The sequence below is a fragment of the Mustela lutreola genome, chromosome 18 (assembly GCF_030435805.1).
Source record: "Mustela lutreola isolate mMusLut2 chromosome 18, mMusLut2.pri, whole genome shotgun sequence".
NCBI classification, from domain to species: domain Eukaryota; kingdom Metazoa; phylum Chordata; class Mammalia; order Carnivora; family Mustelidae; genus Mustela; species Mustela lutreola.
Window position 1 is genome coordinate 6,913,763 of NC_081307.1, and position 26,041 is coordinate 6,939,803.

Genomic DNA, 26,041 nt, shown 5'->3' on the forward strand with positions numbered 1-26,041 from the left:
TAAAATATGTTAACAGCTAAAAGGAAGAACTAAGGAAAAGGAATATGATACATGAACAAAATGAGAATAATAACAGACATAGAAATTATAAAAAGAAATGAAATTCTGGAGTGGAATTATACAATAAGTGAATTGAAAATTCATTAGAAGTGTTCAACAGCAGATTTGAAGAGACATAGGAAAGAAACAGCAGGTAGGATAATTGAAATTACTGAGTATGAACCATGAAAACTATAGACCCCAAGAAACAATCTGGGGGCTTCAGAGGGGAGGAGGGAGGTGGTTAGGGGGGAATAGGGTGATGGATATTGGGGAGAGCATGTGCTGTGATAAGCACTGGTTGTTATACTTAACTAATGAATCCCCAGACACTGCATCAAGGACTAATTATGTACTATGCAGTGGCTAGCTAAACATAAATAAGTAAATAAATAAATACCTAATGAATGCATAAATAAATAAAATTAAAATAAAGTAATAAAAAAATTACTGAGTCTAATGACCAGAGATAGAGAGAGAAAAAAAGAATTATGAGACACTATTGTGTGTAAAAATATATTAATATGGAAGTCCCTGATAAAGAGAGAATTTTTAAGAAACAATGGCCAAATCTTCCCAAATTTGATGAAACACATAAACCTATAAATCTTGGAAGCTTACCAACACTAAGAAGCATAAATCCAAAGAGAACCATACCAAGACACATTATAATCAAAGGCATTATAATCAAACTATCAAAGCTAAATACAAATATAGAATATTGAAAGCAGAAGAGAGAAGTAATGATAAGATATCAGTCCGTTTTTCACCAGAAACCTCAGAGTTCAGGGACACCTGGCTCAGTAAATTAAACATCTAACTCTTGATTTCTGCTCAGGTCATGGTCTCAGGATTGTGAGATGGAGTCCCACATCAGACTCTCTGTTGAATGTGGAGTCGGCTTCAGATTATTTGCCCTTCCTCCATTCTTTCTTTCAAAAAAAAGAAAAAGAAAAAGAGAAACCTCTGAGGCCAGAAGACAATAGGATGATATATTTAAAGAAGTGCTAAATGCAGAATGATGCAGTCACTTTAGAAAAAATTCTAGAAGTTTCTTATGAAATGAAAAGAACTCTTACATTATGATCTAGCAATAATACTCCTTGATATCTCCCCAGAGGCATCAGAATTTAAATCCACACAAAAACCTGCATATGGATGTTTTTTCAGTTTGGTTCACAATTTTCCAAACTTGGAAGCAACCAAGATATGCTTCAGTAGTTAAGTGTATAAATAAATTGTAGTATATCCAGATAATAGAATTTCACTCAGTGCTGAAAATAAATGAGCTATTAAGCCATGAAAAGGCATGGAATAAAGTTAAAAACATATTACTAAGGTAAATAAAACTGTTTGTAATAGCTACATACTGTATATTTCAATTACGTGACATTCTGAAAAAGACATAACTATGGAGACAGTAAAAAGTTCAAGTATTCCCAAGCAATAGGAGGATGGGAAGGATAAAATTTACTAAATAAATAAATAAAATTACATTCTAAATGTAGCAGTTGTTTTAATCTACATTATTTATATAAGGCTAAGAATAAATTTATAGAGATTTGATTTCTAATTTACTACTAATTTAAATTTAAATTTAAAATACATTAAAGCAAAAATGGTCATTTATTGTCATTTGTTAAAAATTTATTCCAACTTTTTATAACCCTTCATTGTTAATTTAAATGGACATAAAATAAACAAATGAAAATATACTTACCAAATTTTTTTCTACTACAATATGCATTTCTATATACTGAGAGAACTCTGAAAGTGGCTGAAAAAAATCCACAAATTTTATATCAAAATTGAAGTATTACTTGTTTTATATATATCACTGTCTCATGAATTCAATGTTGCAAAATACAATTTTAGATATAAAAAAGAATTAGATAACTTAACCAAAACTTGCCATCACTGAATCATTTTCAGAAATTTTGCATTTGTCACTTCTTTTGTGCTTGATCAAATATTTAATTTATTCAAAAAAACCTTTCTTTTACTTCCATTGTCCATATTCTCACTGGTATTGGGCTATTTGTATTATTTTCTCTAAGGAAACTTTTCCATTGACTTTCCATTACAAGATGATGTTTAATTAGCTTAAAAATTATATTAAACTGTAGTATGTGGTCCTAATAGTTTTTTCTATACCCCAAAATAGTGAAGACACAGCTCTGAGTCTAGAAGAGTGGGATTTCATTTGAAAGATAAAGTTAGTGTTTGTATAATTTGCCCAGAAAAATGTCAGCAAATTAAATTAAAAAAACAAACAAACAAACAAACACTATCCAACAGAGATTCAAAATGACAAACTTTGTTAAATCATATCATAGGTATCTCAAGATGTACATTCTGGATTTCGTGTGATCCACCTTATCATGGTGGTTAAATTAGGCACAAATGTGAAGTCTAATGGTATTTGAAATCTGGCTTATCATTTATGTGACTTAGACTGTTTCCCAAAAATTAGGATAAAGTAATAATTGTTAGATACTAATAATAAAATTACTTATGTTCATCATTATTTTTTGGTGAAGGAGGAAGGCACTGGAGAAAACATATAAGACAGTCTTTGTAAGCACTTAATATATGTATGGAAAACTTCAAATATTTTGTTACTAAAATAGCATACATTTACATTACTGGAAAATATTTGGAAGCAAAGAAGGATCATCAAATTTCAGAAACTGAGTTTATCAAGTTTATTTTAGTGTCTACATGTTTTCTTCTTTAAACTGATATTTAATCCCCTGAAAGTTCAAAACCATTCCATTTTAGGTAAACTATTTTCCTTAACACATAAAAAAGGACAATTAAAGAGGGAAAAACAAATCTGGGGTTTAGTGGAGAAGAATAATAATGATTTTAGTAACTTAAAGGAAAAAGAAAAGTTGAGAAAGATCAGAAAAACAAATTTAGGGATCACTAATTACTCATTTTCCCCCCTTACTTTAAAATTCTCTTTCTTGGCCCAAGTGTTGGAGATTTGAGGATTTTATTTTTAAAATGCTGATGCGAGGCCTGGGTGGCTCAGTGGGTTAAAGCCTCTGCCTTAGGCTCAGGTCATGATCCCAGGGTCCTGGGATTGGGCCCTATATCGGGCTCTCTGCTCAGCAGAGACCCCGCTTCCTCCTCTCTCTCTGCCTGCTTCTCTGCCTATTTGTGATCTCTGTCTGTCAAATAAATAAATAAAATCTTTAAAAAAATAAAAAAATAAAAATGCTGATGAAATCCCCTTATGGTCTAATTGGTTTCTTATCATTTCTTCCAAAGTTAAGTGCCAAACGTTGCAAAATAGTCTTGTCTATAGGACTCTATCCTTTAATTAAAGTCCCTAAACAAGTAAGTGACACTACCTTACTGGCCAATAAAACATTTAAATTAATTGAGAGAAATAATATATTAGTGAACTGAGGGATTCAAATTTCTTTGTTTTAATGAACGTAAGTGTTGTGGAACATTCCCTGAAGTAATTCTTGACCTTCAAGATGAGGATTGGTTAATATTTAGTTAATAACAATTTATTTATTCATTTAATGAACAGTATGCTTCTATGCAGAAAAAAATACACATTCCATTCTAGCCAAATAAAAGCTTAAGACAAAGGTGCATAAAATAATTTGAGAAATTGTGTGTGTTGGAAAAGTGAGAAGATATTTGATTTCAAAAGATCTCTAAAACTATTTTATTTAGTAAGAGAAAGTAACCATATACAGAGACAAGTTATTTATACATCTGTTATGTAAAGATGACTCCATTTGCAGGCAAATTTGCTTTAGTCAAGTAAATACTAAAGAATTGAATCCAAGCAAGAAGATCATATAATGCTATCAGATGATCCAATTGCAACATATATAGATTAAAGATTTAAGTTCAAAAAAATGTAGAAGTCATGGGTAGGAATATTTAGGGAGTGAGAAGGGATATAAAGATAATTGATAAGTAGACATGATAGAAGATAGATAGATGATAGATGATAGAGGATACAGATATAGATAGATCATAGGTAGATGATAGATGATGATAGATAGATGATATCTATTATATAGGAGATACTCAGATATACAGATGATACACACAAAGATACATAGACAAATAGATGATAAATATATATAGGTAGATAGATAATATGTATTTGTGTATTTTAACATGAGATAACTCAGGAAAAATTTTAGAAAGAGTGGGAGATCTGTAAATCACAGTAGATAAATCCATGAAAAAATATATGACAAACAAATGAAAACCTGAGACATAACATAAGAAATATCAGTATCTAGAATGTGATTGTATAAGAAAAAGTCAGAAAAAGTAGGATGGAATGAAAAACAGGAGAGTTTTATCAGAGAGTAAAGTGAGTCAAAAATTCCAGAGAGTTTTTATTTTATTTCACCAATAACATACTTAATGACAGCAGACTTAATCCTTTCCACCTAAGATTGGAAAAAGACAAAGATATCTCTTCTTACCTATTCAACATCGTACTTGAGGTGCTAACCAGGCAATTCAGCAATGAAAAATAAGTGAAAGTTATCTTAATTGCAAAAGAAAAAATAAACTACCTTTATTGAAGATGACATTATCTTATACATAGAAAACTATAAAAAGTTCAATAAGAAAACTAATAAATAATTTAAACAAGTTTGCAAGATAGAAAACCAGTACAATGAATTCTGGAACTGAAAAGAAATTTTAAAATAAATAAAAATTAAAAAAACAAAAGCATTATAAATAAATAAATGCTGTGTAAGTACATCTAAAAAAAAGAAAAAATTTGTACATATAAACCAATAATTTTTGAACTTTAAAATAAAAATTAAATGTACCTTAATATTTTTTTAAAGATTTTATTTATTTATTTATTTATTTATTTGACAGACAGAGATCACAAGTAGGCAGAGAGGCAGGCAGGGTAGGGGGAAACAGGCTCCATGATGAGCAGAGAGCCTGATGCGGGGCTCAATCCCAGGACCCTGAGAACATGACCTGAGCCAAAGGCAGAGGCTTTAACCCACTGAGCACCCAGGCGCCCCAAATGTACCTTAATTTTTAAATAAAAAATATAGAAATAAATTTAACAAAAGAAGTTTTGACAACAATTTGAAGACTGAACAATATAAGACATTACAAAATGAAATTAAAGTAAACCTAAAAGTAAAAGGCTATTCGATGCTCATGGATAGAAAGAGTTAATATTGTTAAATGTTAAATTTCCCAGAGCAATCTACAAAATCAACATAATCCTATCTAGCTTTTTAAGGGAACTTAAATAAATAAAATTTAAAATTTGTTTAGAAATGAATACTACCCCAAATATCCGAACAGTCTCATAATAGGACACTCTGAAGAGTTTACACTTGCTAATCCAAAACATACTTCAAAGGTATAGTAGTTAAGAAAAAAAAAGTGAGGTTCTGGCATAAAAATAGACACACGGATCAATGAAACATAATTGCAAGTACAGAAATAATCCCAAACATTTATGGTCAACGGATCTTTGGGTAAAAAAAAAGCTATGAAAATTCAGTGGAACAAAGTATAGTTTTTTCAATAAAAAGGTGTTTGGAAAACCAGTTTTCAAATAAAAAATAATGAATTTAGAAGTCTACCTCACTCTTTACAAGAATTGACTTAAATTGGATCATATATTAAAATGAAAGAGATTAAACAATAAAAGTTTTAGAAGAAATACAGTAATGAATTTTCTAATTCTGTGTGATAGTTAATTTTACCTGTCAACTTGCTTGGACCACAATGCTCTGAATTGTAGTTAAACATTATTCTGGATGTTTCTGTGAAGGTGATTTTAGATCAGATAAACATTTATATTGGAGGACTTTGATTAAAGAAGATTATCCTTCAAAATAGTTGAAGCTCATCCAATCATACATACACATATATAGGCATCTTGGTTATGTTTCTCTGGAAAATTTCTGCCCTGAAAGATACCCTTAACTACTGTATTTGTAGAGCTGAGATTGTTGAAAACCAAGTTCAGAATCTCATTTGTATGAATGGATGAATTATAACACAAGCTGAACTTCCAATGTTACATGTGTCTACTGTTAAATTATGGACATTGATTAGGAGGAAATGAGATCCTGAAAACCGGAATAAGGACATATGGAAAGATTCTGATGAAGCTGAGATTCACTGAACCCCTGAATTCTGATGAATCTTCTTTGCCAGTAGAAGTAACCTCTCCATCCCTGAATGTTAAGATCAACCCTCTCTTTCTTTAAGATAATGTAATGACCTGTCTTGAGGCAGTTGCTTTAAAAGATGCTGGTGATTCTCCTCAGGACTCTAGATATGTATCTTCAATATTTATGTGCATTGAAATTGTGTTAATTATTTGACATTATAAATATGGAGAAAGGAGTGTATCTCCAGACAATAAAGATCTAGATATCACAAGTAAAAAATGCAACTAACAGTAGAAAATGCCAACTTGGAGTTCTAAAAAATTGAATGACTAGTTGTAAGGCTTACAATGGAAGTCATGATGTTTCTGGTGCATCTATCTATCATCCATCCATCTATCTATCTATCAATCATCTATAATCTATATTAATGTAAATAACTTGTACATTAGAAACATACATTGTTTATATTGCTGCATATCAATAATCATATATTTTACTCAATCACCTACCTCTATGCTTTGTATTTTATAGGGCATTTCTCTTGACTCAATATCCTTCTCAGCATATAAAGAAACATCTTTATTCTTATGTTCTACTTGATAAATCACATGTTCAAAACCAATTGAAGGTTCCAAGGGCTCAATACCATAACTTACATTTTCAAATTGTAGTAAGCCCCTACAAATTTCAAAAAGATAAGTAAATAAATAAGATAATGCATTTTTAAAGTCAACACAATAAATACGAAAATGACACTGAATGAGTTTTAATAGTATGTAGATTATTTTGAGTTTTAGTCTTAGATGGTAATATAGGAAAAGATTACTGAATATCCAAATACTTATTGAGTAGCACAGATTAGTAACATTATTGGTATTCACTTAGCAATTAATATTTTATGGTCTACAAATATATCAAAAGTCTTAATTCAAGATTGGGTAGGACACTTTATACGAATTTGCATATTCTGCTTTTCCCCTTAGAGTTTCCCACAATAAGTCATGCCTCACTTTAGAACCCCTGAATATAATTTTAAAAATTTAAAAATTTCTAAAACACTATTCTACTTCATAATCATAAAATGATATAACCTGAGTCCAGTACATGTGCTAACAATCACCATAGAATTTGGATAACCTTCAATATACCCTTGGTAGTAGCAAAAGTTCTGAAAAAGATAAAATACAAAAAGATAAAGATAAAATACATGCACCACTATTACAATAATTCATTAAAATAATTCATGTTAAAGGAACTACTTTCAAATATTTAAAACATATATTTTATTTGTGTGTATGTGTCAAATACTCATTGTTTCCAAAATAGATTTCTAAGATTATTAAATGAAGATTTGGTTCAATTTTCCAAAAAATTTCCCTGCAGGGTCAAAAAGAATTAAGTTTGTACTGATTTTGAAAACTTCAAAATTGCTCCCAACATTTTCAAAGGGCAATCATAAAATATTACCTCTCGGTATTCAGAGAATTAAAACCTTTAAGTATTAAAAAGGAATAAAGAGAATTAAGTACTTTTCATATTTTTTCCCGTTAAAAATTTAACATGACATTTGCAGTCATTAGGATCAAAATAAAAATCATTAAAAACTTTTTCTCCACTCTCTTCACTTAATTTTGCAAGATTGAGGTTTTGGGACTTCATTGAGATAAAAAGCTTCTGCACAGCAAAAGAAACAGTCAACAAAACAAAGAGGTAACCCATGGAATGGGAGAAGATATTCACAAATGACATGAGAAACAAAGGGCTGATATCGAAAATCTATAAAGAACTCCTCAAACTCAACACTCAAAAAACAGATAATCACATCAAAAAATGGGCAGAAGACATGAACAGACATTTCTCCAAAGAAGATATATAAATGACTAACAGACACATGAAAAAATGTTCATCATTATTAGCCATCAGGGAGATTCAAATCAAAACCACACTGAGATACCACCTTATACCAGTTAGAATGGCCAAAATCAACAAGACAAGAAACATTAAGTGTTGGAGAGGATGTGGAGAAAGGGGAACCCTCTTACACTGCTGGGGGGGAATGCAAGTTGGTGCAGCCACTTCAGAAAACAGTGCAGAGATTCCTTAAGAAGTTAAAAATAGAGCTACCCTTTGACCCTGCAATTGCACTACTGGGTATTTACCCCCAAAGATACATATGTAGTGAAAAGAAGGGCCATCTGTACCCCAGTGTTCATAGCCCCAATGTCCACAATAGCCAAACTGTGCAAAGAGCCAAGATGCCCTTCAACAGATGAATAGATAAAGATATGGTCCATATATGCAATGGGATATTATGCCTCCATCAGAAAGGATGAATACTCAACTTTTGTATCAACATGGACTGGACTGGAGGAGATTATGCTGAGTGAAATAAGTCAAGCAGAGAGTCAATTATCCTATGGTTTCACTTAATTGTGGAGCATAAGGAAAAACATGGAGGACATTAGGAGAAGGAAAGGAAAAGTGAATTGGGGGAAATTGGAGGGGGAGGCAAACCATGAGAGACTGTGGATACTGAGAAACAAACTGAGGGTTTGGGAAGGGAGGGGGCAGGGTATAGCTGAGCCTGTTGGTGGATATTAAGGAAGGCATGTATTGCATGGAGCACTGGGTGTGGTGCATAAACAATGAATCTCGGAACACTGAAAAAATAAAATTAAATTTAAAAAAAAAAAAAGATTGAAGTTTAAAAAAATGATTCCAAAGGAGAATTTTTTCTTTTCAGAATTACTTGAGTGTAATGCCAGAGTAGCATGCATCAATTCTCTCAATGATAACAAATATAAATTCTGGAAAAATAATCTTTAAACGATCACTACAAAGGATGAAAAGTAAAGTAGGGGTCAGGGAATCCAAACTAGGAAGAAGAAAGCTGCATTTTCTTAATTTGCATTTGTAATGACTTTCAACTGAGGGCACTACACAAGGCAGGGCAGCATAAAGCAGCTAATGTTCAAACAACAACCAAAACAACAACAAAAATTACCAAGTGTCTAGAAACTGAGATGCAATATTCAGGAAAGGAGGCGGCATAAAGTTAGGGCTTAAAAACGGGTGCTATTAACATAGGTGTAGGTTCTTTTCTTACATCTAAACTGAGACTATATGAAAGAAATCTCAAGTAGCTTAGCATAAACTAAGACCAGAAAAACTGGAGGAACTAAGGAGAGATTTTTGGCTATCTCCAAACACAAGACAGTAGAATTTAGAAACTGGTTCCAATCAAGTTAATTGTCTGCAATAGTGGGAATAAAAACAGTCACATGGTCCAATGTGTCATCGAATATGGTCAGTATATGATTTTAAAATATTGCATATATGAATAAAAGAAAAATGTGGTCCATAGTCAAGAGAAAAATCCAAAATAGAACTGACAAGGAAATAACTCAGGAGTTTGGAATTAGTAAAGAAGAAAAAAAGGGCATGAAAATAGATATTAAAAATGTGATCAAGAATATAATGGATAATTTGAGCACAATAAGGAAATTCAGCAGAGAAATAAAGGTTATAAAAAATGTCAACTCTAGGGGTGTCTGGGTGGCTCAGTCAGTTAAGCATCTGCCATCAGCTCAGGTCATGATCCCCGGGTCCTGGGATCAAGTACCACATTGGGCTCCTTGCTCAGCAGGGAGCCTACTCTGCCTGCCACTCCCCCTGCTTGTGCTCTATCTCTCTCTGACAAATAAATAAATAAAATCTTTTTAAGAAGTCAACACTAAGCTTTAGAACAAAAAATGTATTTAAAATGAAATATAGTGTGACATCTAGGTGGCTCAGTCAGATAAGTGTCAGCCTTCAGCTCAGGTCATGATCCCAGGGTCCTGAGATCAAGTCCTCCCTTGGGTTTCTTGCTCAGCAGGGAGCCCACTTCTCCCTCTGCCTGCTGTTCCTCCTGCTTGTGCACTCGCTCTGTCTCTCTCTCCTACATACATAAATAAATAAGATGTTTTAAAAAAAATTAAGATAAAATAAAATGAAATATACCGGGTAGGTCTTACCTGCACAGTGGAGAAGGTAAGAGAAAAGTTTTAAAAAAAATACCTAGAGTATGAGCTTATGGATATTATAATGTCTGAAAGAAAGTTAAGGAAAAAAAGAGGCTTTAAAAATTAAATGTACTTGGGGGAGGAGTCAAGATGGCAGAGAAGTAGCAGGCTGAGACTACTTCAGCTAGCTGGAGATCAGCTAGATAGCTTATCTAAAGATTGCAAACACCTGAAAATCCATCGGCAGATCGAAGAGAAGAAGAACAGCAATTCTGGAAACAGAAAAACAACCACTTTCTGAAAGGTAGGACCGGCAGAGAAGTGAATCCAAAGCGACGGGAAGATAGACCCCGGGGGGAGGGGCTGGCTCCCGGCAAGCAGCGGAGCAACCGCGCACAAAATCAGGACTTTTAAAAGTCTGTTCCGCTGAGGGACATCGCTCCAGAGGCTAAACTGGAGCGAAGCCCACGCAGGGTCAGCGTGGCCTCAGGTCCCGCAGGGTCACAGAAGGATTGGGGGTGTCTGAGTGTCGCAGAGCTTGCGGGTATTGGAACGGGAAAGCCGGCTACAGAGACAGAGCCGACAGTAAGCTCACAGCTCGGGGTTACCTTGAACCGGCCTCAGGCTCAGTGAGCTCGGAGCGCGGCCGGAGGTCAGGCAGACGGGAGTAACTGGGCGCTGTTCTCTGAGGGCGCACTGAGGAGTGCGGCCCTGGGCTCTCGGCTCCTCTGGGCCAGAGACCAGGAGGCCGCCATTTGTACTCCCGTCCTCCGGAACTCTACGGAAAGCGCTCAGGGAACAAAAGCTCCTGAAAGCAAACCCGAGCGGATTACTCACCCCGGCCCCGGGTAAGGGCGGTGTAATTCCGCCTGGGGCAAAGACACTTGAGAATCACTACAACAGGTCCCTCCCCCAGAAGATCAACAAGAAATCCGGCCCAGACCAAGTTCACCTACCAAGGAGTGCAGTTTCAATACCAAGGAGAGCAGCAGAATTCCAGAGGAGGAGAAATCCAAGCACAGAACTCATGGCTTTTTCCCTGTGATTTTTTTTAGTCCTGCAGTTAATTTAATTTTTTTCTTTTTCATTTTTTGTTTTTTTTTTTCTCGCCTTCGGGTAAATTTTCTTTTTTAACTGTTACCTTTTTCTTTTTTAACGATTTTTTAATAGTTTATCTAATATATATATTTTTTTCTTTTTTACATTTTTCTTAGGTGTTTTCTTTTTTTAAATTCTTTTCTTTTCTATTTTTTTTTCTTTCTTCCTTTTTGAACCTCTTTTTATCCCCTTTCTCCCCCCTCACAATTTGGGATCTCTTCTAATTTGGTTAAAGCATATTTTCCTGGGGTTGTTGCCACCCTTTTAGTATTTTACTTGCCCCTTCATATACTCTTATCTGGACAAAATTACAAGACGGAAAAATTCAACACAAAAAAAAGAACAAGAGGCAGTACTAAAGGCTAGGGACCTAATCAATACAGACATTGGTAATATGTCAGATCTAGAATTCAGAATGACAATTCTCAAGGTTCTAGCCGGGCTCGAAAAAGGCATGGAAGATATTAGAGAAACCCTCTCGGGAGATATAAAAGCCCTTTCTGGAGAAATAAAAGAACTAAAATCTAACCAAGTTGAAATAAAAAAAGCTATTAATGAGGTGCAATAAAAAATGGAGGCTCTCACTGCTAGGATAAATGAGGCAGAAAAAAGAATTAGTGATATAGAAGACCAAATGACAGAGAATAAAGAGGCTGAGCAAAAGAGGGACAAACAGCTCCTGGACCACGAGGGGAGAATTTGACAGATAAGTGAGACCATAAGACGAAACAACATTAGAATAATTGGGATTCCAGAAGAAGAAGAAAGAGAGAGGGGAGCAGAAGGTATACTGGAGAGAATTACTGGGGTGAATTTCCCCAATATGGCAAAGGGAACGAGCATCAAAATTCAGGAGGTTCAGAAAACGCCCCTCAAAATCAATAAGAATAGGCCCACACACCGTCACCTAATAGTAAAATTTACAAGTCTCAGTGACAAAGAGAAAATCCTGAAAGCAGCCCGGGAAAAGAAGTCTGTAACATACAATGGTAAAAATATTAGATTGGCAATTGACTTATCCACAGAGACCTGGCAGGCCAGAAAGAGCTGGCATGATATTTTCAGAGCACTAAATGAGAAAAACATGCAGCCAAGAATACTATATCCAGCTAGGCTATCATTGAAAATAGAAGGAGAGATTAAAAGCTTCCAGGACAAACAAAAACTGAGAGAATTTGCAAATACCAAACCAGCTCTACAGGAAATATTGAAAGGGGTCCTCTAAGCAAAGAGAGAGCCTACAAGTGGTAGAACAGAAAGGAACAGAGACCATATACATTAACAGTCACCTTACAGTGGCACTAAATTCATATCTCTCAATAGTTACCCTGAATGTGAATGGGCTAAATGCCCCTGTCAAAAGACACAGGGTATCAGAATGGATCAAAAAAAAACAAAACCCATCTATATGTTGCCTCCAAGAAACTCATTTTAAGCCCGAAGACAGCTCCAGATTTAAAGTGAGGGGGTGGAAAAGAATTTACCATGCTAATGGACATCAGAAGAAAGCAGGAGTGGCAATCCTTATATCAAATCAATTAGATTTTAAGCCAAAGACTATAATAAGAGATGAGGAAGAACACTATATCATACTCAAAGGGTCTGTCCAACAAGAAGATCTAACAATTTTAAATATCTATGCCCCCAACGTGGGAGCAGCCAACTATATAAACCAATTAATAACAAAATCAAAGAAACACATCAACAATAATACAATAATAGTAGGGGACTTTAACACTCCCCTCACTGAAATGGACAGGTCATCCAAGCAAAAGATCAACAAGGAAATAAAGGCCTTAAACGACACACTGGACCAGATGGACATCACAGATATATTCAGAACATTTCATCCCAAAGCAACAGAATACACATTCTTCTCTAGTGCACATGGAACATTCTCCAGAATAGATCACATCCTCGGTCCTAAATCAGGACTCAACCAGTATCAAAAGATTGGGATCATTCCCTGCATATTTTCAGACCACAATGCTCTAAAGCTAGAACTCAACCACAAAAGGAAGTTTGGAAAGAACCCAAATACATGGAGACTAAACAGCATCCTTCTAAAGAATGAATGGGTCAACCGGGAAATTAAAGAAGAATTGAAAAAAATCATGGAAACAAATGACAATGAAAATACAACGGTTCAAAATCTGTGGGACACAACAAAGGCAGTCCTGAGAGGAAAATATATAGCGGTACAAGCCTTTCTCAAGAAACAAGAAAGGTCTCAGGTACACAACCTAACCCTACACCTAAAGGAGCTGGAGAAAGAACAAGAAAGAAACCCTAAGCCCAGCAGGAGAAGAGAAATCATAAAGATCAGAGCAGAAATCAATGAAATAGAAACCAAAAAACCAATAGAACAAATAAACGAAACTAGGAGCTGGTTCTTTGAAAGAATTAATAAAATTGATAAACCCCTGGCCAGACTTATCAAGAAGAAAAGAGAAAGGACCCAAATAAATAAAATCATGAATGAAATAAGAGAGATCACAACTAACAGCAAAGAAATACAAACTATTATAAGAACATAATATAAGCAACTCTACGCCAATAAATTTGACAATTGAAGAAATGGATGCATTCCTAGAAACATATAAACTACCACAACTGAACCAGGAAGAAATAGAAAGACTGAACAGACCCATAACCAGTAAAGAGATTGAAACAGTCATTAAAAATCTGCAAACAAACAAAAGCCCAGGGCCAGACGGCTTCCCGGGGGAATTCTACCAAACATTTAAAGAAGAACTAATTCCTATTCTCCTGAAACTGTTGCAAAAAATAGAAATGGAAGGAAAACTTCCAAACTCATTTTATGAGGCCAGCATCACCTTGATCCCAAAACTAGACAAGGATCCCAACAAAAAAGAGAGCTATAGACCAATATCCTTGATGAACACAGATGCGAAAATACTCAACAAAATACTAGCCAATAGGATTCAACAGTACATTAAAAGGATTATTCACCACGACCAAGTGGGATTTATTCCAGGGCTGCAAGGTTGGTTCAACATCCGCAAATCAGTCAATGTGATACAACACATCAATAAAAGAAAGAACAAGAACCATATGATACTCTCAATAGATGCTGAAAAAGCATTTGACAAAGTACAGCATCCCTTCCTGATCAAAACTCTTCAAAGTGTAGGGATAGAGGGCACATACCTCAATATCATCAAAGCCATCTATGAAAAACCCACCGCAAATATCATTCTCAATGGAGAAAAACTGAAAGCTTTTCCGCTAAGGTCAGGAACACGACAGGGATGTCCATTATCACCACTGCTATTCAACATAGTACTAGAGGTCCTAGCCTCAGCAATCAGATAACAAAAGGAAATTAAAAGCATCCAAATTGGCAAAGAAGAAGTCAAATTATCACTCTTCGCAGATGATATGATAGTATATGTGGAAAACCGAAAAGACTCTACTCCAAAACTGCTTGAACTTATACAGGAATTCAGTAAAGTGTCAGGATATAAAATCAATGCACAGAAATCAGTTGCATTTCTCTACACCAACAACAAGACAGAAGAAAGAGAAATTAAGGAGTCAATCCCATTTACAACTGCATCCAAAACCATAATATACCTAGGAATAAACCTAACCAAAGAAACACAGAATCTATACTCAGAAAACTATAAAGTACTCATGAAAGAAACTGAGGAAGACACAAAGAAATGGAAAAATGTTCCATGCTCCTGGATTGGAAGAATAAATATTGTGAAAATGTCTATGTTACCTAAAGCAATCTACACATTTAATGCAATTCCTACCAAAGTACCATCCATCTTTTTCAAAGAAATGGAACAAATAATGCTAAAATTTATATGGAACCAGAAAAGACCTTGAATAGCCAAAGGGATATTGAAAAAGAAAGCCAACGTTGGTGGCATCACAATTCCGGACTTCAAGCTCTATTACAAAGCTGTCATCATCAAGACAGCATGGTACTGGCACAAAAACAGACACATAGATCAATGGAACAGAATAGAGAGCCCAGAAATAGACCCTCAACTCTATGGTCAACTAATCTTCGACAAAGCAGGAAAGAATGTCCAATGGAAAAAAGACAGCCTCTTCAATAAATGGTGCTGGGAAAATTGGACAGCCACATGCAGAAAAATGAAATTGGACCATTTCCTTACACCACACACAAAAATAGACTCCTATGAAGGACCTCAATGTGAGAAAGGAATCCATCAAAATCCTTGAGGAGAACACAGGCAGCAACCTCTTCGACCTCTGCCGCAGCAACATCTTCCTAGGAACAACGCAAAAGGCAAGGGAAGCAAGGGAAAAAATGAACTATTGGGATTTCATCAAGATCAAAAGCTTTTGCACAGCAAAGGATACAGTTAACAAAATCAAAATACAACTGACAGAATGGGAGAAGATATTTGCAAATGACATATCAGATAAAGGACTAGTGTCCAGAATCTGTAAAGAACTTAGCAAACTCAACACCCAAAGAACAAATAATCCAATCAAGAAATGGGCAGAGGACATGAACAGACATTTCTGCAAAGAAGACATCCAGATGGCCAAAAGACACATGAAAAAGTGCTCCATATCACTCGGCATCAGGGAAATACAAATCAAAACCACAATGAGATATCACCTCACACCAGTCAGAATGGCTCAAATCAACAAGTCAGGAAATGACAGATGCTGGCGAGGATGCGGAGAAAGGGGAACCCTCCTACACTGTTGGTGGGAATGCAAGCTGGTGCAGCCACTCTGGAAAACAGCATGGAGGTTCCTCAAAATGTTGAAAATAGAACTGCCCTATGACCCAGCAATTGCACTATTGGGTATTTACCCTAAAGATACAAACGTAGTGATCCAAAGGGGCACGTGCACCTGAATGTTTATAGCAGCAATGTCCACAATAGCCAAACTATGGAAAGAACCTAGATGTCCATCAACAGATGAATGGATCAAGAAGATGTGGTATATATACACAATGGAATACTATGCAGCCATCAAAAGAAATGAAATCTTGCCATTTGCGACAACATGGATGGAACTAGAGCGTATCATGCTTAGCGAAATAAGTCAAGCAGAGAAAGACAATTATCATATGATCTCCCTGATATGAGGAAGTGGTGATGCAACATGGGGGCTTAAGTGGTAGGAGAGGAATAAATGAAACAAGATGGGATTGGGAGGGAGACAAACCATAAGTGACTCTTAATTTCACAAAACAAACTGAGGGTTGCTGGGGGGAGGGGGTTTGGGAGAAGGGGGTGGGATTATGGACATTGGGGAGGGTATTTGCTTTGGTGAGTGCTGTGAAGTGTGTAAACCTGGTGATTCACAGACCTGTACCCCTGGGGATAAAAATATATGTTTATAAAAAATAAAAAATTAATGAAGGCAAAAAAATAATAATAATAACTTTGCCTCCACTTTTCCAAATAAAAAAAAAATTAAATGTAGTTGCAGCAATCAGTGAGACAATATTATCTAATATAGGTTTAATTGGAGTTTCAGATAAATGGAAAGAAAAAAATGGGTAGAAAAATAGTTGAAAAGATAATGGCCAAAGTTGCCCTAAATTTAGTGAAAAACTACAATTATAGATTGAAAGACTGAATATACAAATGGACAAAGGCCAGACCAAATATAAAAAGAGAAAAAGAGAAGTGTGTCACACAACCTTCAGTAACCTATCCAGGAAACCAACCCTGTTTGTGAACATAAATAACCTAAAAAGCCAGCCCCACTACATGTCAGATTCTATAGGAAGTCATATCGCTATCTTCAGTAACAATCCAGAAAACTAAACAGTAACTTATATAACAGTCACTCTCAAATAACCAAGACTTGATTAAAACCCTTCAGCTTTCCTAAATTTTGTCTCTCCTTCCACCTTAGAAACAAGCAGAGAAAATCATATATGTAGTCCTAAACATAAAATACTTCACCACTTCTAGTTAGCCTACCTACAGATTTCTCATGCAAATGATTTCTCATCAGGGCATTCCTGAGGCTTTCCCTTTTTTCTACAATATCAACATTTCCCACTCTTTTCCTGCTTTTAAGTGCCTGCAAAATTCAAGTGATGGTGGCTGACTCTCTTACCATGGCAAGCTCTGAGTAAGTAGTCCTTGCTTATTCTCATTTGTTTGGTTTGTTTATTTCCCAATATCATTAGTGTGAAAAAAGCAAGCATTAGAAACTGCTTGTGAAAGTGACCAGATATTGGATTTAACAGAAAAAAACTTCAAGCAGTCATTATAATTATATTCAAAGAATTACTGAAGTAAACCATGATATAAAAAATAGATGTATGTTAACAATATATCAAATAGAGTCTATCAGTATAAGGTAGAGATTGTCAGAAGAGGTAAAACACAAGACACAACTATAGTCTATCGATGGGTACCATGCTTTAAATTCAAAGATGCAAATAGGTGGGGAATAAAAAGAATGAGAAAAGATGTATCATGCAAATAGCAACCATAAGCAAATCAGAGTGACTATTTCCAGTATCAGACAAAATAAACTTTAAAACAAAAAAATTGTTACTAGAAAAAAAGAGCAACATTTTATAATAATAGAAGTTTCAACCCACAAGGAAGATACAACATTTGTAAATATATATGCACCAAATAACAGAACACCAAATTGCACAAAACAAAACAAAAAATAAAAATATAAGGAGAAATAGACAATTCAACAATTATGGTTGGAGATTTCTTTTTCTATCTTACCTTACTTTCAGTAAGGGATAGAACAACTAAGCAGAAGATCAACAAGAAAGTATAAAGCTTGAAAACACCATAAACCAATGAAACCTTACAGACATCTATAAAACACTCAACTGAACAACAATAGAATATATCTTCTTATTAACACATGGAATATTTTCCAGGACAGACCATATGCTAGGCCATAAAAGAAGCCTCAATTAATTTAAAAGTATACAAATAATAAACGTATGTTTTCTGATAACAATCACATGAACTTAGAATCATTTACATAAAAATCTGGAAAAACTAAAAAATAAAGATCACATCCTAAATAACCTATATGGGTCAAAGGAGAAATAACCATGAAACCAAAAAATAGTTTAAAATAAACTAAAATGAAGACACACCATACTAAAAAGTATGGTAGGTATCTAAATTAGAGATAAATTTATATGTAAGAAAATCTTAAATTAATAATCTAACCATCCATCTAGGACACAGGAAAAAAAATATAGTAAATCAATATCAAGCAGAAGAAAAGAAAAAAGATTAGAGTGAAATAAAATAAGGATAAAAAATAAATCAATAAAACCAAAATGTGACTCTTTAAAAATATAAACAAAAATGACAAATCTTTATAACAGTCTGTGTTTGATACAGAAACTTATTTCTCAGAAAATAAAGTACATCAGTGGGTTTATGTGCTTGAAATTAGCATATGCTTTACCATATAACTCTATCAGTTGAAAGCAGCTAACCTAGTTGGAAGATATACTAGGTTATTAAATAGTCATTTACCATGCCAGTCAGTACTCTGAAAGACTGGGGTTATGGCTGATCAGTATATGATAGTTTCCTGATAGCCAGAATACATAGGTTCAGGAATTAGTGTTGAAGTGGGAATGTCTCCTGTCACCATTATACCTAAAATGCTAACCTTTTTCTTTTTTCTTCTTCCTACAAGCTGTTGGAAGTTAACTTCACAATTTAGTCTCTAGTTAACATAGTGTTAATTAATGGACATGATGGCTCTTGTGATTGCGTGTCTCCTCAGTTGAGGGGAAGGGTGGGAATTTCTTCACTTGTAAAAAGGGTAGCTGAATCTTGTTAAATAGAAATATGGGATAATTATGCTGTTTTACCAGAGCTCAAATGTGTGCAAATGAAAGCTGATTTTCATTTAGCTAACTTTATTTAAGCTGACTTCATTTCAAAGCTGAAGTCAAAGTTGTAGACTTTATCAATTACTGATGTCTTGGCACTCAGCTTCTAACAGATCTTTTACCTGCTTTGTGAAAATGAATCTGGGCCCCTAAATGATTTTCTCCTTTGCCAAGTGGCTCTGAAGTTTTGCCAGTAAAGGGTGTAGGAGAGCATGTCTCCTGGTTCCAGTGTGCCAGTTTGGAAATCTCCTGTAAGTATCCTGCTCATTGAACCGCCAGGATCCCTCAGTGCTCGGTGATTCTCCAGTACACAGACCCTTCAGTGTATCATGTTCACTAGCACCCATCAGCCTCTAGGTTCCCCCCATAATTCAAGTTTCTCTCCTTTCACAGCAGAGTAACTTTGTGAAATACTTCTTTGTGAACAGCTTTCCTGACTACCCTAAAATGATTTCTGGGAAGTTCCAAAGAGAAATTCTATGGCAATACCTACTGGTACAGCACCATTGTGACTTCCTACTATTCAGAGATCCACAGCTGTGTCCCTTCTAAAAAGGTTTGGATCTCAACGCTGGGATAACAACATTGTCTTCTTCATTACAGTCCTAGGGCTGCTGGCTGTTTCTTGTATCTGGTATTCCTATGTTTTTTAGAGTTCTCTTTACTTCTTACTTTTTATTCTAGTCTCTGTTACAGTTAATAACTCTTTATATTACACCTTCCCTGTTCAAGTTACTATATGATTTCTTTACATTAATTAAACATAAACTAAAACAGTATCTTATTTTTTTTAATATTTCATTAGCATACCATCATAATAGATTTCTTTGTATTTTTTTTATTGTGGACCCATGCAGCATTTCAGTTGTATGAATCATACTTTTTAAGATCAAGATAAAATACCTGGACCTTCCCACCAGGTTAGTCTACTTCCTTCTAAATGTGGTTTCTATTGCTCAGATTGATAACATTTCTAATTCTTTGGAATAATCAGTTATATCAGCATTATAAATAATTAGAAAGGTTATAAATCAATAAGTAAAAAATTATTTTTAAGTAAGCATTAAGAGAAAGTTTTCATGGAGGAGTCAAAAAGCTCGTTATTATTATTAATGAGCTTATTATTATTATTATTAATCTATTTCTTTCTTTGGTTTTTCCTGTTCTAATCATTGTCATTTCTTGCACTGTTTTCCTCTGTTATATCTTGCTCAATGTTCTCTTTGCCCTGAAAAGAACATGTATACTGTTGGAACTGTGTGTTCGCTCCTATAATTGTTGATTAGATGAAGTTGATTGATAGTTCCACTCAAAATCCAAAAGATTTGTTGAGTTTCTTACTTTTCAATTACTGAGAAAAGAATATTTAAATCTCCAATTATATTAATAATTTATCTGTTTCTCTTTTCATTTCTGTCAATTTCTGCCTGATGCAACTTGAGGTTTGTTTTTATATGCAAACACATTTTGAATTGTTATGCTGTTCTGGTGATTTTACCTTTTAATCATGATGAATATTTATTTGTTCTATAGAGATTGTAAAGTCCATGACAATGATGAATGGCTTATACTTCTAAGCTCTAGGCGCTGGTAACAAATTCCTTCTATGTATAACGGACTGATTTGTTCTAAAATAAGTCTGTATTTACCAAGATAATATGAGGTTGAAGGATAAAAATCATTTGTAGACTTCATTAAAAATAAATTTACCTACTTTAATCTAATTTAATAAAATTTCCTGATTTTTCCTGCACTGGAAATAGGCTTGCAGCTTTAGTAAATGTAAGCTATCTATACAGCACCAATATTGATTGCATTCGAAGCTGACACTAACGACCCACTTCATTCAGGTTATCAATAAAACATTCATTGCTTTGTTTCTTAAATTATACATTTCTCTCTCATGGATACCTCCTGGGAAGTAGGAAGCAAAGTTAGGTGTTAACTATGGCAGAATTACATAAAATTCAGGTATGGGATACTATAGCCCTGTGTAGCTCTTTGTCTCACTGGTGCTAACTCTGTCTCTCTCTCACACACAAAAGAAGAACAGCATTTCAGACAAGAGTAATTCCTGCAATTCTATGCATACTTCTCAATTATTTTTACAACAAATTATAGATACTATTTTTTAAAGTTTTTTTTTTTTTTTAAATTTATTTGAGAGAGAGGGAGAGTACAAGCCAGGGTAGGGGCAGAGGAAGAGGAAGAAGCAGGCTCCTGGCTGAGCAGGGACCCACCACAGGACTCGATCCCAGGACCCTAGGATCATGACCTGAGCCAAAGGCAGTCGCTTAGCCAACTGAGCCATCCGGAAGCCCAGTTATAGACATTATTAAATGAAGCTCCAAGCGTTCCAAATACATGAAAGTTTAATATATTCTTACATGCACATGAAATTCTGTTTGTATTTATTTGATCCTTGAACGTATATTAGACAAGCCTTTGGATTTTCCTCTTCTTCCCAGATTTACCTTTCCTGATTTAAATCGTAATTTTTTCGCTCTAAGTATTTCATGGTATTTTCAATCCTATTGCTACATGTACTTAAGCACATATATGTACATCACTGTGAAATAATAGCTTAAAGACCACAATTGTTTTTGGTTTGGTTAACCATCTGTTTGATAAGGCTAACTTGAGACACATTTTAAGCAGAAAGTGCAGGGTCCTCAGAAAAAGAAAGATGAGATATAGCTTTTGTGATACAAGAGAAGGCATTTTAGGTCCCCAGCTCTTTTCTGTGATCTGTGCCCTACCAGCACTATTTGCCCAAGAACAGTTTTTGCAGATCTTCCAAGGAGGTATCAGAATTACAAAGAAATGCAATTAAGGAGGGCACAGTATTGCATGGAGCACTGGGTGTGGTGCAAAAACAATGAATTCTATTATGTTGAAAAGAAATTAAAAAAAAAAAAAGAATTACAAAGAAATGCAAAAACCTCAGTAGTTAAGGATTTTAATGGAACAAAGGGAATAGGAAAACTAAGTCTCAATCAGGCCAGGAACCAGCCTAACCATATCAGAAACAATAAATCTGTAGTAAAATAAGCAAGACTCTGCATTCTTTACTCAAGATAAGAGCCCAAGATCCTCTCTAGTTTACACTCTCTGAGTATCCCCATAACCCTCCAACACTTACCTCTGTTTCATTATAATGCTTTATAATTTTTTTATAATGTTTTCATTATAATCTCCACCCTATGAGGAGTACAAGCTTCATTAACAAGCATAAAATGTGTGTATAGGTGTGTTTTCTAAGGACACATGCACAACTTTATGCCTACCTTTATATGCGATGACAAAGCTCTCCTTTCTGAATCTTCATCCTAAGCACTAAATAAAAAGAACCTGCCCCTTCTTGCTTAGGCTTTGGAGCTATGCCCTATGATCTTATTTGTTGTAAAAATTTTCCTTTATATGACAACCACCTGGTGTAGTCTCTATCTGTAATTCGCCAAGGAGCTAACTCATGCTAGTTCAGTTACATCATCATCAAAAGTAAATGGTTAACCTCCTTTTAAAATAAAACATAACTCCAACCCTTTGTGTTCTAACAGGCCAACCCTAATTAAGGCGAACAAAGAAACACATAGTAAAGATAAAATAGACAGTAAAAGTCATACCTGAAGCTGTTGTTCAAGAGGCTTCATACTTCCTGTGCCATTATAACCATAAACTCTAAAATTATTAGGTAAAAAAGCTCTGTAAAATAAAGATAAAATGTATTTAATGGGGAATTTGTTTTCTAAGCTCCTATCTTGAAAATGTGTTTATTTTATCCTACTTATTATAGATAGGTAGAAAGACAGGGTTAGGGAGAAATAGAAAGTCCTGAAAATATGGATTTCATTCTAATTTTACTCAAAAATCCTGGTGTCTAGATCTCTCCTCATTCACTTTACCATCACACTGTCCTCTAGGCTGTTTTTTAAAATATAATCACCAAGGGGTGCCTGGGTGGCTCAGTTGGTCAAGCATCTGCCTTTGGCTCAGGTCATGATCCCAAGGTCCTGGTGATGAGGGAGCAGGAGGCTGGCTGAAAACAAAGCAAAAGCTGGCACCTTGCACCCCCTCTCCACTTGCTTCCCTCAGTAATGTGTGTGACATTCCTCAGGCACCCCTGACTGCCATAAATGAGAAACAAATAGTTAACTTGCAGAGATCACAATCCTGCAAGACAGCGTCTCCCTTGGTTTACAAATGTCCTAGAGATCTACAAACAAAGAAGTTACCTTATCAATAATACAATTTCCAGAGGCAAATAACTCAGTTCCTTAAGCCCTAAATAAAGTTAAATTTCTTCTAAACCCAAATCTCACTAACAAAGATGCTTGATAGCAGAAATGTGAATGGCTTGCCAAAAGACAACATTGATCAAGTTGCAAGGCCTCTGGTATCCCAGCACCTTGTAGGCCCTCTCTAGCATACGAAAGTTCCGTTGAAACCTCCCTTCCCCTCACCTTCCCCTACATAAAACCTGCCATCTCTCACAACCCGGGGGGGCAGCAGCTCTTCCTGCCCAAGGGTCCTGTCCCCTTGCTTTAATAAACCACCATTTTGCACCAAAGATGTCTCAAGAATTCTTTCTTGGTCATCGGCTCCGGACCTCAGCCCACCAAACCTCACCTGCGTTCTAGAACTTCGTCACTGGGATGGAACCTGAATTGGGCTCCCTGCTCAGCAAGCAGTCTGCTTCTCCCTCTGTCTCTCCCTGTGCTTGTGATTTTCCACACTCTCTCCCTCAAATAAATAAAATCTTAAAAAAAAAAAAAAAATAGACAAGTTTGTCTCAGAGTATTTGTACCAGTTGCTGCCCCTTCCTGGAATGTTCTTCAGCATAGTTCATTGTCTCATTTACTTCAAGTCTATATATCACCTTCTCAGTGAGACTGATCTGGGTAAGTTTATTTTTTAAATGCAACTTTCCTAATTATCAAAACATAGGATTTTCAAACAATACTTCTAACTTTGCTCTCTATTTTTGCTTAAGCATTTATCACCTTCTAAAATTCTTCCTAATCCACTCATTTACAGTATTTGTGTAGGAAAGAGATTAGGGTTCAAAGCTGACAGCCAGAGAAGAGAGAATTCTTGAGACATTTTGGTGCAAAAAAGTGGTTTTATTAAAGCACAAGGAGAGGACCTGTGGACAGAGAGCTGAACTGGGATCATGAGGAGTCACCAATCATATACTTTCAAGTTTGGAGGGGATTAGGAATAGTGTAAATCCCCAAGAAATTTTAGAAGCAAGGTTTCTAGGACCTTGAGGGGCTAGCTGTTGTTAGGAAAAGTTCACTTATGACTGTCTAATAAAACCTTAGTCATGTGACCCCCTCAGATGTATATCAGTGGGTCATATGCTTGTGGGAGGACTACCAATATACATCTTTGGGGATAGAGATAAAGGAAGTTTCCGAAGGAATTTTTATATGTTAAAATAGACTTACACAATCCTGGGGGTTGGACTAAGATTGCCTTTCAACCCTAACAAAGTCTTAATATCAAGGCAGCAGAGTTTCTAGAGAAATGTCACTCTGCCTATTTCAAGGACTTGTTATTAGGCTATAGGCAGGTAAGGAAATTTAATTTTTCCTTTGTCATTAATATCATTATTAGTTTCATTTGATAATATAAACAGAGATTCTTGTCCATTTTGTTTACTAGTGCATCTCAAGTACTTAAAAGAATACTGGTAAAATAGCAAATGGTCAGTAAATATTGAACTAATGTGACAAGAATTCAACAGATTAGATGTAGAATTCACATGATAGTATATTATTTGTAAATATGGGATGGATATGCTGAAATGGCTTTATAAAAAGAAAGGGTAAATGTAGATATCCCATTTCATTTCTCTAGTAAGTGTAACATAAAATTTGTGACTACCATGGCAGTCTGGATTTGTTGGAAGCAAAAGGTCAAAGAGCCAAACATTGATAAACAGAGCAAGATTTTTTTTGCATTTTTGTCATACCAAAAAAAAATAATATGACCCACAGTGGGGGAGGGGCTCCAGGAAACAGATTCTCAGTAGAAGGTCCTATAAAGAGGTTTAGCTGGTCATATGCAGGCACCGGTTTTTTGGAAAAGAAAGAAAAAGCCAAATGTCTGTGTTTGGGCAAGAAAACTGCTGGGATGTCTAGAAACAGGCTGAATCACTGGTGTCCTGTACCCCTAGAGAGAAAGTAATAAATGTTTGAGGTATATCAAATACATAACTTCTCTCCCTGTAAAATCTTTTGCCTGTGTTGGAAAATGTGCAGAGTGGCCAAAGAGCTAAATTTAAATTCTCTGAAAACAAGAGCAAATTTTTTATTTAAAAAAAAACTGAGGGGTGCCTTGGTGGCTCAGTGGGTTAAAGCCTCTGCCTTCAGCTCAGGTCATGATCCCAGGATCCTGGGATCAAGCCCCATATCAGGCTTTCTGCTCAGCAGGGAGCCTACTTCCCTTCCTCTCTCTCTGCCTGCCTGACTACTTGTAATCTCTGTCTGTCAAATAAATAAATAAAATCTTTAAAAAAATGATAATACAGAATTAAGAAGCTCTATGTGATTCAACCATGATAAAAGCAAAGAAAAATTACATGTGTTTTGTTTAGAAGACTAATGAAAACCAAAATAAAATCTTCAAATTATTAAGAGGAAAAACAAAGATGTTACCTTCAAAGAATCAGCAATAAGACTGACAACTACTTTGTCCGTAAAAATGAAGAAAGTCAGAAGACAATAGAATGACAAGTTTAAAAGGTTAAAATCATTTTTTAAAATGTCATCCTAGAATTTACTTCAGCAAAAAAATGTTTCAGAGGAAGGTTAGGTAAAAATTTAACAATGAATACAAACCAATATAATTTTTAAAAAGCAGACTCACAACAGAAATATAGA

General features: G+C 35.1%; 1 protein-coding gene across 4 annotated transcripts in view; it reads right to left on the minus strand.

The window, feature by feature from the left end:
- The window catches only part of ADAM2 (ADAM metallopeptidase domain 2), a 149,092-nt gene that overhangs the window by 109,097 nt on the left and 13,954 nt on the right, over positions 1-26,041 (minus strand). For all 4 annotated transcript variants that reach the window (XR_009349726.1, XR_009349725.1, XM_059156314.1 and 1 more), the window contains exons 4-7: positions 22,781-22,859; positions 7,277-7,353; positions 6,695-6,863; positions 1,760-1,816 (exon numbers count right to left, since the gene is read on the minus strand). Coding sequence is in view for 2 of the 4 variants with exons in the window: in XM_059156314.1 (XP_059012297.1) it covers positions 1,760-1,816; positions 6,695-6,863; positions 7,277-7,353; positions 22,781-22,859 (382 nt within the window). In the remaining 2 variants the exon portion in view is untranslated. The remainder of the gene's footprint in view (positions 1-1,759; positions 1,817-6,694; positions 6,864-7,276; positions 7,354-22,780; positions 22,860-26,041) is intronic.